This window comes from Hyla sarda, chromosome 3 (assembly GCF_029499605.1).
Source record: "Hyla sarda isolate aHylSar1 chromosome 3, aHylSar1.hap1, whole genome shotgun sequence".
NCBI lineage: Eukaryota > Metazoa > Chordata > Amphibia > Anura > Hylidae > Hyla > Hyla sarda.
This window is the reverse complement of record NC_079191.1, coordinates 437593488-437612789: the sequence shown is the minus strand read 5'-3', so window position 1 is coordinate 437612789 and position 19302 is coordinate 437593488. Positions and strand designations below refer to the sequence as shown.

General features: G+C 42.0%; 1 protein-coding gene across 8 annotated transcripts in view; it reads right to left on the bottom strand.

Moving 5' to 3' along the window:
* RBKS (ribokinase) overlaps positions 1-19302 on the bottom strand; it is a 107905-nt gene that overhangs the window by 9755 nt on the left and 78848 nt on the right. The window contains exon 9 of one of the 8 annotated variants that reach the window (XR_008891744.1): positions 3271-3454. The exons of 4 other annotated variants lie outside the window; for them this stretch is intronic. Coding sequence is in view for 3 of the 4 variants with exons in the window: in XM_056568589.1 (XP_056424564.1) it covers positions 15539-15646 (108 nt within the window). In the remaining variant the exon portion in view is untranslated. Of the gene's footprint in view, positions 1-3270; positions 3455-3521; positions 3713-15295; positions 15711-19302 lie in introns of those variants that run through there. 3 more of the 8 variants (XM_056568591.1, XM_056568589.1, XM_056568590.1) reach the window with 3 other exon arrangements.

Sequence of the window (19302 nt, the reverse complement as noted above, 5' to 3'; positions counted from 1 at the left end):
CCGGGCATACTGGGTGTTGTAGTTTTTCAACAGCTGGAGGTCCACAGTTTGGAGACCACTGTTATTTCATCAGCGCTGTGTGCATTACTAAACAGCAGCCGTCCTGGTGACAGGGTTACAATAGTCCAGGCAGGAGATGATAAGGGCCTGAAATATTCCAAAGATGTCCGACTGGTGGGAAACCGACAACTGGCGCTGATCTCCTTATAGACGAGTCAGGGGCCTGTGGTCTGGACCTGCCCGATCACCGCATTGCTATGAGGCCTCGTCCGTCCATATAGAGTGTCAGCTCTTGTGTCGAGCTCCTATCCCCACACACTTGCGCTGCAGATGTGAACCTCATGTTTCTGGTTAACTCAGAGCAATGACCTTATCTCCTGAAACCACAAGCCATGCAGAGTTTCGGGAAAGAATGTGAACTGTTGTCTATGGGGCTTTGATCTCCCCCCCCCCTGAGATGGTGAATAGACCTAGTACCAGGGATTATTATGGGCGTTTTTGTCAGGGGATAGGAATGCAGGGGTTAATGGCCGACCCTGACTCCCAGGGTGACTCAGGATTAGATCACTCACGACTATCAGGGGAAAAGAGACCGATTCCCACAATGGGGGGGCGACCACCTGTGCACTGTGTGCACCCACCCCAGACCCCACAGAACCCATAATCAATGTCCGCTCTTAAAGGGCAACACCCCCCTGTTTGGCAAGTATTCTTAAAGGGGTACTCCGGTGGATTTTTTTTTTTTGACAAATCAACTGGTGCCAGAAAGTTAAACAGATTTGTAAATTACTTCTATTTAAAAATCTTAACCCTTCTAGTACTTATCAGCTGCTGTATACTACAGATATATTACAGAGAAGTTTGTGAATTTCTTTTCTGCCTGACAACAGTGCTCTCTGCTGACACCTCTGTCCGTGTCAGGAACTGTCAGGTTAGAAGCAAATCCCCATAGAAAACCTCTCCTGTTCTGGACAGTTCCTGACACGGACAGAGGTGTCAGCAGAGAGCACTGTTGTCAGGCAGAAAAGAAATTCACAAACTTCTCTGTAGTATACAACAGCTGATAAGTACTGGAAGGGTTAAGATTTTTAAATAGAAGTAATTTACAAATCTGTTTAACTTTCTGGCACCAGTTGTTTTGTCAAAAAAAAAAAAATTCCACCGGAGTTGCCCTTTAAGAATACTTGCCAAACAGGGGGGTGTTGCCCTTTAAGAGCGGACATTGATTATGGGTTCTGTGGGGTCTGGGGTGGGTGCACACGGTGCACAGGTGGTCGCCCCCCCATTGGGGTTCTCTGGTGGAAAACACTTTTTTTTTTTTTCCTAATCAACTGGCTCCGGAAAGTTAAACAGATTTGTAAATTACTTCTATTAAAAAATCTTAATCCTTCCAATAGTTATTAGCTTCTGAAGTTTTCTGTTTAACTGCTCAATGATGATGTCACGTCCCGGGAGCTGTGCATGATTGGAGAATATCCCCATAGGAACTACACAGCTCCCGGGACGTGAGTCATCAGAGAGCAGTTAGACAGAAAACGTCAGAAGCTAATAACTATTGGAAGGATTAAGATTTTTTAATAGAAGTAATTTACAAATCTGTTTAACTTTCCGGAGCCAGTTGATATATATATAAAAAAAAAAGATTTTGCCTGGAATACCCCTTTAATCCTTCCAGTACTTATTAGCTGCTGTATGCTCCACAGGAAGTTCTTTTCTTTTTGAATTTATTTTCTGTCTGACCACATTGCTCTCTGCTGACATCTCTGTCCATTTTAGGAACTGTCCCAAATCCCTATAGCAAACCTCTCTTGCTCTGGACAGTTCCTGACATGGACAGAGATGGCAACAGAGAGTAATGTGGTCAGGCAAAAAGGAAGTTCAAAAAGAAAAGAACTTACTGTGGAGCATACAGCAGCTGATAAGTACTGGAAGGATTAAGATTTTTAAATAGAAGTAATTTACAAATCTTCACATCACAAAGAGATAGACCTGGCACTATTTAGATTGACGTATCTATCGGAAGGAGATCCCTGTTGGCAGACTGGTAATCATGCAGCCAGCACGAGGTGTCAGTGGTGCTTCACAATTAAAGGCAGACGTCGAACATATCACAAGCAGAGAGATGAATGGACATTGGAGCAATCACCTCGGACACCAGGTAAATTCTTGCTCAGATGCTTTTATTTCATATTGCTGTATACAAAGTAGCAGGGAGGTGGACAGATGACAAACAGGCGGGTGGGTGCAACCAATGGGCGACGGTCCGTTATCGCGACTTAGCGCTTCGTCAGGCACCCTAGGCGTTTTATATATCAACTGGCTCCGGAACGTTAAACAGATTTGTAAATTACTTCTATTAAAAAATCTTAATCCTTTCAATAGTTATTAGCTTCTGAAGTTGAGTTGTTGTTTTCTGTCTAACTGCTCTCTGATGACTCACGTCCCGGGAGCTGTGCAGTTCCTATGGGGATATTCTCTCATCATGCACACGTTATCGCGACTTAGCGCTTCGTCAGGCCCCCTAGGCGCGATAACGGACCGTCGCCCATCGGTTGCACCCACCCGCCTGTTTGTCATCTGTCCACCTCCCTGCTACTTTGTATACAGCAATATGAAATAAAAGCATCTGCGCAAGAATTTACCTGGTGTCCAATGTGAGTGCTCCAATGTCCATTCATCTCTCTGCTTGTGATAATTTACAAATCTGTTTAACTTTCTGGCACCAGTTTACATTTTTTTTTTCCAGTGGAGTACCCCTTTAAATTGGCACTGTCAGATATAAAAAAAATAACCATATATATATATATATATATATATATATATATATATATATACACACATTTTACAATTTTTTTACATTTTATCAGAGAAAACTGCCTCCAAAAATCCCACCACTAGGGGTCCCCATACCTCCTGGGACGCTGAGGAGTCTGACAGCAGCATGAGGGTGTCCAGGGGTCATGGACACGAGATGGCTGATTGACAAGGAACACAGCCTGCAGCTACATTGCTGTATCACAGTGCTTTACGAAATATGTGCCTCCAGCTGTTGCAAAACTACAACTCCAAGTATGCCTGGACAGTCAAAGGATGTCTGGGTATGCTGGGAGTTGTAGTTTTGCTAAATCTGTAGGCAAACAGCTGATGGCAACACAGCTGTAAAAAAAAAAAGTTATCCAAACACTTTACCTCCAACTAGTCCCAGCATTACAGGACTGGCAAAGGATGACACACAGGAATGACACAGGGAGATGTAAGTTATACACTCACCATATTGTCTTTGGTGGTAGAGTACAGGCAATCTCCAATAATCATTGTGTGTGTGTACAGCATAACGCTAGAGAGGAAAGGGTTACAGAGCAGGGCTGCCAGGCTACCAAGAGCAGTTAGTCAGCAGAGTGAGGGAAGGGGAGGAGTCATCACAGTGCAGGCAAGAGAAGGACACATCCCCTACCTTTGGAAGGATAAAAAAAAAGACATGAAATACGCGTTTTTTTTCATGAAATCTGGGTGATAAACACATAAATAATACATAAATCAGATGTACATGATCAGGATGAGGTACTGAGTAACATATAACAGCTTTATTATTTTGTGGGATCTGACAGGTTCGCTTTAAAGCTGGGTGACTCCTAACATCATGGCGGGCAGCGTCGCTCAGTGATGCCATCTAGTGACCGCAAATTTCCAGGGCACAGACAACATGGAGGTCCTGGATAAGAAAGCACAGATTTTATCATTGGTGGAAATCTCCACAAATCTGAAAAATTTACAGAATTTTTTACGGAATTGAACAGTAGAACGATGTATCTCTCCAAGTTGTTGCCCGGATGGTGGAATTTCCATGTGGAATTCTGCCAGAAATTAATCCGAAATATACTGACCATTTACTTCAATGGGATTCCGCTGTACCATTTACACAGTGGAATTTCTCTGGAGGCAATTCCACCACCAAAAGTCAGTATTCTGCAAAATTTTAAGAACTGTCTTTAAAATTCGCGGAATTGCAGGCGGAATCCCATTGAACTCAATGGGTCATGAATTTTGGTAGAATTCTACGTTTAGAGAACACAGAAAATGTTTGGAATTGCAGAATTCCGCCGCACGCACAGGGTCTCAGAGTGTGCATCTCAGAGTGTGAGATCTGAATAGAAAAAAGGGAGAAAGCCGCTGCTAGACACTTCTGTCTGCTCCGGACTTCTCTGGCATCGGCCTGTTGAAGAGAATCGACAGGAGCGGGAGAGTCTCAGGCTATTTTCACACAACAGATTTTTTGGCAAAATGTCCGTCCAGGAAATTTTCCCCAGAAGTTCCGTAGACAACGTGCGGCAATGTATTTCTGAACGGATTCATGTCGATTCTTTCTCCGGAGGCTGGAATTGAAATTTCCACAGCAGATGTTTCCAGAGTGGCGGCAAGAATTGTACTGAAAACAATGGAACTCTGCTGTAACAGAAGTTTCGAGCAGAATGTTTCACCTTATGAACATAGCCTCAGGCCGGGTTCACACTACGGAATTTCCTCTTTCGAAATTCCACTTAAAAATTCTAATGCACTAATTGCTGTCAATGGGATTCAACTGCATCTAGCACGGGCCAACAATCATTTAAACCAGATAATCTCTACACCCCACCACACATGGGCCAAATATCACCTAACCAGACAAACCCTATACCCCACCACACATGGGCCAACAATCATTTAAACCAGATAATCTCTACACCCCACCACACATGGGCCAAATATCACCTAACCAGACAATCCCTATACCCCACCACACATGGGCCAACAATCATTTAAACCAGATAATCTCTACACCCCACCACACATGGGCCAAATATCACCTAACCAGACAATCCCTATACCCCACCACACATGGGCCAACAATCATTTAAACCAGACAAACCCTATACCCCACCACACATGGGCCAACAATCATTTAAACCAGACAAACCCTATACCCCACCACACACGGGCCAACAATCATTTAAACCAGACAAACCCTATACCCCACCACACATGGGCCAACAATCATTTAAACCAGACAATCCCTACACCCCACCACACATGGGCCAACAATCATTTAAACCAGACAATCCCTATACCCCACCACACATGGGCCAACAATCATTTAAACCAGATAATCTCTACACCCCACCACACATGGGCCAAATATCACCTAACCAGACAATCCCTATACCCCACCACACATGGGCCAAATATCACCTAACCAGACAATCCCTATACCCCACCACACATGGGCCAACAATCATTTAAACCAGATAATCCCTACACCCCACTACACATGGGCCAAATATCACCTAACCAGACAATCCCTATACCCCACCACACATGGGCCAAATATCACCTAACCAGACAATCCCTATACCCCACCACACATGGGCCAAATATCACCTAACCAGACAATCCCTATACCCCACCACACATGGGCCAACAATCATTTAAACCAGACAATCCCAATACCCCACCACACATGGGCCAAATATCACCTAACCAGACAATCCCTATACCCCACCACACATGGGCCAACAATCACCTAACCAGACAATCCCTATACCCCACCACACATGGGCCAAATATCACCTAACCAGACAATCCCTATACCCCACCACACATGGGCCAACAATCATTTAAACCAGACAATCCCTATACCTCACCACACATGGGCCAAATATCACCTAACCAGACAATCCCTATACCCCACCACACATGGGCCAACAATCATTTAAACCAGATAATCTCTACACCCCACCACACATGGGCCAAATATCACCTAACCAGACAATCCCTATACCCCACCACACATGGGCCAAATATCACCTAACCAGACAATCCCTATACCCCACCACACATGGGCCAAATATCACCTAACCAGACAATCCCTATACCCCACCACACATGGGCCAAATATCACCTAACCAGACAATCCCTATACCCCACCACACATGGGCCAAATATCACCTAACCAAACAATCCCTATACCCCACCACACATGGGCCAACAATCATTTATAACAGACAATCCCTATACCCCACCACACATGGGCCAACAATCACCTAACCAGACAATCCCTATACCCCACCACACATGGGCCAAATATAACCTAACCAGACAATCCCTACACCCCACCACACATGGGCCAACAATCATTTAAACCAGACAATCCCTATACCCCACCACACATGGGCCAAATATCACTTAACCAGACAATCCCTATACCCCACCACACACGGGCCAACAATCATTTAAACCAGACAATCCCTATACCCCACCACACATGGGCCAACAATCATTTAAACCAGACAATCCCTATACCCCACCACACATGGGCCAACAATCATTTAAACCAGACAATCCCTATACCCCACCACACATGGGCCAACAATCATTTATAACAGACAATCCCTATACCCCACCACACATGGGCCAACAATCAACCCCTTAAGGACCGTTTTTTTTTTCCGTTTTTGCATTTTCGTTTTTTGCTCCTTGCTTTTAAAAAATCATAACTCTTTCAATTTTGCACATAAAAATCCATATGATGGCTTATTTTTTGCGCCACCAATTCTACTTTGTAATGACGTCAGTCATTTTACCCAAGAATCTACAGTGAAACGGAAAAAAAAATCATTGTGCGAGACAAAATTGAAAAAAAAAAAACGCTGTTTTGTAACTTTTGGGGGCTTCCGTTTCTACGCAGTGCATATTTCGGTAAAAATGACACCTTCTCTTTATTCTGTAGGTCCATACGGTTAAAATGATCCCCTACTTATATAGGTTGGATTTTGTCAGACTTCTGGAAAAAATCATAACTACATGCAGGAAAATTAATACGTTTAAAATTGTCATTTCTGACCCCTATAACTTTTTTATTTTTCCGTGTATGGGGCGGTATGAGGGCTAATTTTTTGCGTCGTGATCTGAAGTTTTTAACGGTACTATTTTTGCATTGATATGACTTATTGATCTCTTTTTATTCATTGTTAAATGATATAAAAAGTGACCAAAAATGCACTATTTTGGACTTTGTAATTTTTTTGCGCGCACGCCATTGACCGAGCGGTTTAATTAATGATATATTTTTATAATTTGGACATTTCCGCACGCGGTGATACCATATATGTTTATTTGAGGAGTTAAATGATCTTTATTCACTTTTTTTTTCTCCACTTTTTTTTTGCAGTGTTATAGCTCCCATAGGGACCTATAACACTGCCTACACTGATCTCTTATACTGATCATTGTTATCCCATAGGGACCTATAACACTGCACACACTGATCATTGTTATCCCATTGGGACCTATAACACTGCACACACTGATCTCTTATACCGATCATTGTTATCCCATAGGGACCTATAACACTGCACACACTGATCTCTTATACTGATCATTGTTATCCCATAGGGACCTACAACACTGCCTACACTGATCTCTTATACTGATCATTGTTATCCCATAGGGACCTACAACACTGCCTACACTGATCTCTTATACTGATCATTGTTATCCCATAGGGACCTATAACACTGCACACACTGATCATTGTTATCCCATTGGGACCTATAACACTGCACACACTGATCTCTTATACCGATCATTGTTATCCCATAGGGACCTATAACACTGCACACACTGATCTCTTATACTGATCATTGTTATCCCATAGGGACCTATAACACTGCACACACTGATCATTGTTATCCCATAGGGACCTATAACACTGTACACACTGATCTCTTATACTGATCATTGTTATCCCATAGGGACCTATAACACTGCACACACTGATCTCTTATACTGATCATTGTTATCCCATAGGGACCTATAACACTGCACACTGATCATTGTTATCCCATAGGGACCTATAACACTGCACACACTGATCTCTTATACTGATCATTGTTATCCCATAGGGACCTATAACACTGCACACACTGATCTCTTATACTGATCATTGTTATCCCATAGGGACCTATAACACTGCACACACTGATCTTTATCATTGATCACTGGTTTCTCATATGAAACCAGTGATCGACGATTCTGCCGCATGACTGCTCATGTCTGGATCTCAGGCACTGAGCAGTCATTCGGCGATCGGACAGCGAGGAGGCAGGTAGGGGCCCTCCCGCTGTCCTGTAAGCTGTTCGGGATGCTGCGATTTCGCCGCGGCTATTCCGAACAGCCCACTGAGTTACCGGGCAGCTTTCACTTTCGGTTTTAGCCGCGCGGCTCAGCTCTGAGCGCGCGGCTAAAGGGTTAATAGTGCGCGGCGCCGCGATCGGCGCTGCGCGCTATTAGCGGCGGGTCCCGGCTTCACTATGACGCCGGGCCCTCCGTGATATGATGCGGGGTTACCGTGTAACCCCGCGTTATATCACGAGAGCAGGACCAAGGACGTACCAGTACGTCCTTGGTCCTTAAGGGGTTAAACCAGACAATCCCTACACCTCACCACACATGGGCCAAATATCACCTAACCAGAAAATCCCTATACCCCACCACACATGGGCCAACAATCATTTATAACAGACAATCCCTACACCCCACCACACATGGGCCAAAAATCACCTTAACCAGACAATCCCTATACCCCACCACACATGGGCCAAATATCACCTAACCAGACAATCCCTACACCCCACCACACATGGGCCAAATATCACCTAACCAGACAATCCCTACACCCCACCACACATGGGCCAACAATCATTTAAACCAGACAATCCCTATACTTCACTACACATGGGCCAACAATCACCTTAACCAGACAACCCCTATACCCCACCACACATGGGCCAACAATCATTTAAACCAGACAATCCCTATACCCCACCACACATGGGCCAAATATCACCTAACCAGACAATCCCTACACCCCACCACACATGGGCCAAAAATCACCTTAACCAGACAATCCCTATACCCCACCACACATGGGCCAAAAATCATTTAAACCAGACAAACCCTATACCCCACAACACATGGGCCAAAAATCATTTATAACAGACAATCCCTATACCCCACCACACATGGGCCAACAATCATTTAAACCAGACAAACCCTATACCTCACCATACATGGGCCAAAAATCACCTTAACCAGATGATCCCTACACCCCACCACACATGGGCCAACAATCACCTTAACCAGATGATCCCTACACCCCACCATACATGGGCCAAAAATCGCTTTAACCAGATAATCCCTATACCCCACCACACATGGGCCAACCATCCCCTAAACCAATCAGAGATCCAGTCCTCTTCACATACACAGATGTCCTTAATGGGCTTTTCTCTGCCATAGTCAGATGGCTAGGACTGAATGCCAAGCTGTGTGGGATCTTCACGTGTATATACATATATAGAGCGAGGAGGAGCCGGTCCCCATCTTGTGGCCGCTGTCTCACCACTTACTCATCGCTCCTCCCCAGCTTCATATCATTCCTGGAGGGGAAATAATCTGAGCAATGATGAGTCAAATCGTGGGAATCCTGCACTCTGCCTGCGCCCGGCCCTGCACCACCTGCCCCCCGTCCACCACAGCCCTGGGGGTGAAATATCTGATGGCCGCAGCCATGCCGAACAACAAGCAGGGTTAAAGGAGTACTCCGGTAGATTTATTTTTACAATCCCTATATCCCACCACACATGGGCCAAAATTCACAGACAATCCCTGGTTAAGGCAATCTTATCAGCTGCTGTATGCTCCTCAGGAAGTTGTGTAGTTCTTTCCAGTCTGACCACAGTGCTCTCTGCTGCCACCTCTTTCCACGTCAGGAACTGTACAGAGCAGGAGAGGTTTGCTATGGGGATTTGCTTGTACTCTGTACAGTTCCTGACATGGACAGAGGTGTCAGCAGAGAGCACTGTGATCAGACTGGATAGAACTACACAACTTCCTCTGGAGCATACAGCAGCTGAAAAGTACTGGAAGGATTAAGATTTTTAAATAGAAGTAATTTACAAATCTGAATAACTTTCCGGCACCAGTTTATTTATTTAAAACATTTGTTTTCCACCGGAGTGCCCCTTTAACTACTGGTCAAAATGAAGGAAAATAAGGCTTAGGCTCATGCTGCGTTTTGTGTTTACATCAAACTGTCCATGCTGGGAGTTGTAGTGTTGCATAAGTTAGAGAGCCTCAGGTTAGAGCGGTGTTTCCCAACCAGGGTGCCTCCTGTTGCAAAACTACAACTCCCAGAATGCTAAGCAGCAGGTATCATGGTCTGGGCAGTGGATGGGAGACCAACAGCAATGCTCAGAGCAATGTTTACCAATGAGGATGCCTTCAGCTGTTGCAAAACTACAAATCCCAGCATGCCCGGACAGCCGAAGGCTGTTCGGGCATGCTGGGAGTTGTAGTTTTGCAACAGCCAGAGGCATCCTGGTTGGGAAACTCTGGGTTTTAGACATTGATTATCAGATATCAGATAAAGATATCAGATTCACGAAAAACAATTTGTCTGGAACCGCCCAAAAACAATCATAGTAAAGAATATTGAGGATAAAAATATAACAAGTAAAACTAACACAAGCAGGATACAAACCGATAAAAAAAAGAAGTTGAATATAAAATACTAAAAGCAAAAAAAAATCCTGTTTGAGTTATTTTTTCTTCTTATATTTTATATCCTCAATTTATTATATATTTTTTACTTATCCCACAAACATGTTTAATCTTTTGGCGGAGTCTGGGGTCCGGAACATCTGCCGCGGAAATTCTGTAGTGCGAATGGTGCAGCAGAATCCCAATGAAAACAATGGGACGCTTCTGCACCAGATTTTTCGCTGTGGAACTCCAGAGCGGAATTCAGCTCAGAAAATACGTAGTGTGAATGGGAATTTAAAAGGGGTACTCCGCTGGAAGCCAATTTTTTGAAAATCAACTGGTGCCAGAAAGCTTACCAGATTTGTAAATTACTTAAAAATATTAACCCTTCCAGTACTTATCAGCTGCTGTATACTACAGAGGAAATTCTTTTCTTTTCGAATTACTTTCCAGTCTGACCACAGTGCTCTCTGCTGACACTGTGGTCAGACAGAAAGGAAATTCAAAAAGAAAAGAACTTCCTGTGGAGCATACAGCAGCTAATAAGTACTGAAATTATTAATATTTTTTAAAATAGAAGTACCGTATTTTTCGCTCTATAGGACGCACCGGCGTATAAGACGCACCCTATTTTTAGGTGCAAAATGTAAAAAATTAAAGATTTTGAACCCAATAGTGGTCTTCAACCTGCGGACGTCCAGATGTTGCAAAACTACAACTCCCAGCATGCCCGTACAGCCGTTGGCTGTCTAGGCATGCTGGGAGTTGTAGTTTTGCAACATCTGGAGGTCCGCAGATTGAAGACCACTGCATAGGAGGTAATACTCACCTGTCCCCGCCGCTCCGGACCCGTCACCGCTGCCCTGGATGTCGCTCCATCGTTGTCGCCGTGTCCCCGTCGCTCCGGAACGTCTCTGCTGCCGGCCGGGTATCCTCGCTCTCCGTCGCCGCCATCATGTCGTTACGCACGCCGACGCACGTACGCGACGACGTGATGACGAGGAAGGAGAGAGCCGGCCATACAGGGGATCCCTGAACGGAGAAGACAGCGAGGAGGCAGGTAAGGTCCCTCCCGGTGTCCTGTAACCACTAACCCGGCTATTCAGTCGGGCTGTTCAGGACCGCGGATCACCGCGTCTGAAGGGTTAATACAGGGCATCACGGCGATCGGTGATGTCCTGTATTAGCCGCGGGTCCCGGCCGTTGATGGCCGCAGGGACCGCCGCGATAGGGGTGTATTCGCCGTATAAGACGCACCGACTTTTTCCACCCAGTTTTGGGGAAGAAAAAGTGCGTCTTATACGGCAAAAAATACGGTAATTTACAAATCTGTTAATGTTTTTTAAATCATCTGGGGCCAAAAAAGTAAGTTTTCCCCCAGAGTACCCCTTTAAAATAACTAATAAAAATTAGGTGGAAAAAAATGACAGACCATGTAGTCACAAAGGAGTTAACCACTGCAATATTCCAAAGAAAAGTCTATAAAGCTGTAAGTTAAAGGGCGGTCCAGGTTTAGCAAACCAAAAACAGCGCTATACCTGTCTACAGGTTGTGTCTGGTATTGCACTCCAGCTTTATTTAAAGGGGTACTCCGGTTTCCTTTTAAATCAACTGGTGGCAGAAAGTTAAACATATTTGTAAATTACTTCTATTAAAAAATCTTAATCCTTCCTGTACTTATTAGCTGCTGAATACTACAGAGGAAATTCTTTTCTTTTTGGAATGCTCTCTGATGACATCACGAGCACAGTTCTCTCTGCTGACATTATTATAATAATAATAACGCTTTATTTATTGTTGTCCTTAGTGGGCTTTGAACCCAAGGCCCCAGCACTGCTGCTAACCACTGAGCCACCATGCTGCCCTTAGCATACATCTGCTATGCATGGTTGCTAAAAATGGACAGAGATGTCAGCAGAGAGCACTGTGTTCGTGATGTCATCAGTGTTCCAAAAAGAAAGGAATTTCCTCTGTAGCATTCAGCAGCTAATAAGTACTGGAAGGATTAAGATTTTTTAATAGAAGTAATTTACAAATATGTTTAACTTTCTGCCACCAGTTGATTTAAAAGATAAAAGGTTTTCACCGGAGTACGGGGTACTCTGCTGCTCAGTGTTTGGAACAAACTGTTCCGAACGCTGTAGCAGGCGCAGGGAGCTCGTGACGTCATGGCCCCGCTCCCCTCATGACATCACACCCCGCCTCCTCAATGCAAGTCTATGGGAGGGGGCCTGACAGCCATCACGCCCCCTTCCATAGACTTACATTGAGGGGGCAGGGTGTGATGTCATGAGGGGGCGGGGCTATGATGTCACGAGCTCCCAGCGCCGGCTCCAGCGTTTGGAACCGTTTGTTCCAAACGCTGAGCAGCGGAGTACCCCTTTAAGTAAAATCAAATTGAGTTGTAATATCACATACAACCTGCGAACAGGTGTGGCGCTGTTTTCAAAGGAAAGCCTCCATTTCTGTTGATATCTGAACAGCTTCTTTAAAGGGGTATTCCAGGAAAAAAACTTTTTTTTAAATATAAACTGGTTCCAGAAAGTTAAACACATTTGTGAAAAATCTTAATCCTTTCAGTACTTATGAGCTTCTGAAGTTAAGGTTGTTCTTTTCTGTCTGTGTAAGTGCTCTCTGATGACACGTGTCTTAGGAAATGCCCAGTTTAGAAGAGGTTTGCTATGGGGATTTGCTTCTAAACTGGGCGGTTCCCAAGACACGTGTCATCAGAGATCACTTACACAGAAAAGAACAACCATAACTTCAGAAGCTCATAAGTACTGAAAGGATTAAGATTTTTTAATAGAAGTCATTTACAAATCTGTTAAACTTTCTGGAGCCAGTTGATATATAAAAAAAGTTTTTTTCCTGGATAACCCCTTTAAGAGCTAGACATCTCCTGACATGTGGGTGACCATACATTAGAAGCCCTGATATGAGCGGTCACCATTAATGCACTCTGGAGTTAACCCCTTGCGCAGACGCTCGGCTGTGTGGCCCTTGTTGCTGTGACCACAGGCCGCGTCCTCCTGTGGGGCCTCATACTGGATTTTAATGAGGCTTTTCATCAGGAAGCATGAAGTGCGGGGAGCGAGCGGATCTACAGCAATGAGGGGCTGCCGGGTGAGGATGAGGCTGCAATTATTTCTGGGTGGTCCTGGGACAACCACCTCTCCTGGAGAGACGCAGCGCTATACTGCACAGTCAGGAACCCAAATCTGCTTCCTTAATAAGATTCATTTTTTTTTTGTACAATTCACCCTGTAAGTGCGTCCTGTGGATATATCCCAATTATAACTCCACGGCAGGTTAACACGTCCCCCCCAAAGTCACTACTAATAACCATCATGGGGGGGGGGGGGTGCGCTATCATGTCTGACAGGGTCCAGGGAATTTATATAATGAGTCTTATTACATCTCCATATTCCATAACCCTCTGGATAGAGAACAGATTTACTGGAAGGTAATTTCTTCTGTGTTCAATGAAAGAAAAGTGCAGGAAGGAAAGTGACACCGGGAAACAACAATTCTGCTCCCAACCAAATCGCAGTCTTTTAAAACTACTATGTACTAATATATCACTTCCTTTTTACAATAATATAACTACTATAATACTGCTCCTATATACAAGAATATAACTACTATAATACTGCTCCTATATACAAGAATATAACTACTATAATACTGCTCCTATATACAAGAATATAACTACTATAATACTGCCCCTATATACAAGAATATAACTACTGTAATACTGCTCGTATATACAAGAATATAACTACTATAATACTGCTCCTATATACAAGAATATAGCTACTATAATACTGCTCCTATATACAAGAATATAACTACTATAATACTGCTCCTATATACAAGAATATAACTACTATTATACTGCCCCTATATACAAGAATATAACTACTGTAATACTGCTCGTATATACAAGAATATAACTACTATAATACTGCTCCTATATACAAGAATATAGCTACTATAATACTGCTCCTATATACAAGAATATAACTACTATAATACTGCTCCTATATACAAGAATATAACTACTATAATACTGCTCCTATATACAAGAATATAACTACTATAATACTCTCCTATATACAAGAATATAACTACTATAATACCGCTCCTATATACAAGAATATAACTACTATAATACTGCTCCTATATACAAGAATATAACTACTATAATACTTCTCCTATATACAAGAATATAACTACTATAATACCGCTCCTATATACAAGAATATAACTACTATAATACTGCTCCTATATACAAGAATATAACTACTATAATACTGCCCCTATATACAAGAATATAACTACTATAATACTGCCTCCTATATACAGGAATATAACTACTATAATACTGCTTCTATGTACAAGAATATAACTACTATAATACTGCCTCTATATAAATAATATAACTACTATAATACTGCTCCTCTATACAAGAATATAACTACTATAATACTGCTTCTATGTACAAGAATATAACTACTATAATACTGCCTCTATATAAATAATATAACTACTATAATACTGCTCCTCTATACAAGAATATAACTACTATAATACTTCTCCTATATACAAGAATATAACTACTATAATACTGCTCCTATATACAAGAATATAACTACTATAATACTGCTCCTATATACAAGAATATACCTACTATAATACTGCTCCTATATACAGGAATATAACTACTATAATACTGCTCCTATATAAATAACATAACTACTATAATACTGCCATATTAGTACAGGAATATGTAACTATTATAATACTAAATTGTGACAATTAAACTATTATAATACCGCCATATGGAGAGGGATGTGAGTATTATAACACACCAGGAGTAAACAGTTGGGATGAGTCATTACTGTAGTAATAATATAAGGGGCTCATAGTTTATGATGTGGGGTTCGGAGGAGTTTATATGTCAGTGTCTTCTCTCTGTATTACACAGAAGCTCCTTTATGTTGGTTGCACAATCTTCTCTCAGCGATGTTATAAATCGGGCTAAACCACAAGTCTGGTTCTTGCTGATCTGCAGAAATGAGGCATTAGTCAGCATTTTGGGGCCCGGTACACAGCAAAGTCCGACCGCAACACTGAAACGGGGAAAGCAGAAGTGCTCAGTCCTGAAACTACAACTTCTCTCCTCTCTTCTGTAATAGTGACCCAACCATTCACTATAAGAAACCCACAAAACTTTCTCCAGTTCCCTTATGATAAGATTGTGCGGTGGATGTATCACTATTGTCTTATGATGAGATTGTGTGGTGGATGTATCACTATCCTCTTATGATGAGATTGTGCGGTGGATGTATCACTATTATCTTATGATAAGATTGTGCGGTGATGTATCACTATTGTCTTATGATAAGATTGTGCGGTGGATGTATCAATATTCTCTTATGATAAGATTGTGCGGTGGATGTATCACTATTGTCTTATGATGAGATTGTGCGGTGGATGTATCACTATTGTCTTATGATGAGATTGTGTGGTGGATGTATCACTATCCTCTTATGATGAGATTGTGCGGTGGATGTATCACTATTATCTTATGATAAGATTGTGCGGTGATGTATCACTATTGTCTTATGATAAGATTGTGCGGTGGATGTATCAATATTCTCTTATGATAAGATTGTGCGGTGGATGTATCACTATTCTCTTATGATGAGATTGTGCGGTGGATGTATCACTATTCTCTTATGATGAGATTGTGCGGTGGATGTATCACTATTCTCTTATGATGAGATTGTGCGGTGGATGTATCACTATCGTCTTATGATGAGATTGTGCGGTGGATGTATCACTATTATCTTATGATAAGATTGTGCGGTGGATGTATCACTATTATCTTATGATAAGATTGTGCGGTGGATGTATCACTATTCTCTTATGATAAGATTGTGCGGTGGATGTATCACTATTGTCTTATGATGAGATTGTGCGGTGGATGTATCACTATTGTCTTATGATGAGATTGTGCGGTGGATGTATCACTATTCTCTTATGATAAGATTGTGCGGTGGATGTATCACTATTGTCTTATGATGAGATTGTGCGGTGGATGTATCACTATCCTCTTATGATGAGATTGTGCGGTGGATGTATCACTATTATCTTATGATAAGATTGTGCGGTGGATGTATCACTATTATCTTATGATAAGATTGTGCGGTGGATGTATCACTATTATCTTATGATAAGATTGTGCGGTGGATGTATCACTATTCTCTTATGATGAGATTGTGCGGTGGATGTATCACTATTATCTTATGATGACATTGTGCGGTGGATGTATCACTATTATCTTATGATAAGATTGTGCGGTGGATGTATCACTATTCTCTTATGATAAGATTGTGCGGTGGATGTATCACTATTGTCTTAGGATGAGATTGTGTGGTGGATGTATCACTATTCTCTTATGATAAGATTGTGCGGTGGATGTATCACTATTATCTTATGATAAGATTGTGCGGTGGATGTATCACTATTGTCTTAGGATGAGATTGTGTGGTGGATGTATCACTATTCTCTTATGATAAGATTGTGCGGTGGATGTATCACTATTATCTTATGATAAGATTGTGCGGTGGATGTATCACTATTCTCTTATGATGAGATTGTGCGGTGGATGTATCACTATTATCTTATGATAAGATTGTGCGGTGGATGTATCACTATTCTCTTATGATAAGATTGTGCGGTGGATGTATCACTATTATCTTATGATAAGATTGTGCGGTGGATGTATCACTATTGTCTTAGGATGAGATTGTGTGGTGGATGTATCACTATTCTCTTATGATAAGATTGTGCGGTGGATGTATCACTATTATCTTATGATAAGATTGTGCGGTGGATGTATCACTATTCTCTTATGATGAGATTGTGCGGTGGATGTATCACTATTATCTTATGATAAGATTGTGCGGTGGATGTATCACTATTGTCTTATGATGAGATTGTGCGGTGGATGTATCACTATTGTCTTATGATGAGATTGTGCGGTGGATGTATCACTATTGTCTTATGATAAGATTGTGCGGTGGATGTATCACTATTCTCTTATGATGAGATTGTGCGGTGGATGTATCACTATTATCTTATGATAAGATTGTGCGGTGATGTATCACTATTGTCTTATGATAAGATTGTGCGGTGGATGTATCACTATTCTCTTATGATAAGATTGTGCGGTGGATGTATCACTATTCTCTTATGATAAGATTGTGCGGTGGATGTATCACTATTGTCTTATGATAAGATTGTGCGGTGGATGTATCACTATTTTCTTATGATAAGATTGTGCGGTGGATGTATCACTATCCTCTTATGATAAGATTGTGCGGTGGATGTATCACTATTCTCTTATGATAAGATTGTGCGGTGGATGTATCACTATCCTCTTATGATAAGATTGTGCGGTGGATGTATCACTATTGTCTTAGGATGAGATTGTGTGGTGGATGTATCACTATTGTCTTATGATGAGATTGTGCGGTGGATGTATCACTATTGTCTTATGATGAGATTGTGCGGTGGATGTATCACTATTCTCTTATGATGAGATTGTGCGGTGGATGTATCACTATTCTCTTATGATGAGATTGTGCGGTGGATGTATCACTATTATCTTATGATAAGATTGTGCGGTGATGTATCACTATCGTCTTATGATGAGATTGTGCGGTGGATGTATCACTATTCTCTTATGATAAGATTGTGCGGTGGATGTATCACTATTCTCTTATGATAAGATTGTGCGGTGGATGTATCACTATTCTCTTATGATAAGATTGTGCGGTGGATGTATCACTATTCTCTTATGATAAGATTGTGCGGTGGATGTATCACTATTGTCTTATGATGAGATTGTGCGGTGGATGTATCACTATTGTCTTATGATAAGATTGTGCGGTGGATGTATCACTATTCTCTTATGATAAGATTGTGCGGTGGATGTATCACTATCCTCTTATGATAAGATTGTGCGGTGGATGTATCACTATTGTCTTATGATAAGATTGTGCGGTGGATGTATCACTATCCTCTTATGATAAGATTGTGCGGTGGATGTATCACTATTCTCTTATGATGAGATTGTGCGGTGGATGTATCACTATCCTCTTATGATAAGATTGTGCGGTGGATGTATCACTATCCTCTTATGATAAGATTGTGCGGTGGATGTATTACTATTCTCTTATGATAAGATTGTGCGGTGGATGTATCACTATTCTCTTATGATAAGATTGTGCGGTGGATGTATCACTATCCTCTTATGATAAGATTGTGCGGTGGATGTCTCACTATTGTCTTAGGATGAGATTGTGTGGTGGATGTATCACTATTGTCTTATGATGAGATTGTGCAGTGGATGTATCACTATTCTCTTATGATGAGATTGTGCGGTGGATGTATCACTATTCTCTTATGATGAGATTGTGCGGTGGATGTATCACTATTATCTTATGATAAGATTGTGCGGTGATGTATCACTATTGTCTTATGATAAGATTGTGCGGTGGATGTATCACTATTCTCTTATGATAAGATTGTGCGGTGGATGTATCACTATTCTCTTATGATAAGATTGTGCGGTGGATGTATCACTATTGTCTTATGATAAGATTGTGCGGTGGATGTATCACTATTCTCTTATGATAAGATTGTGCGGTGGAT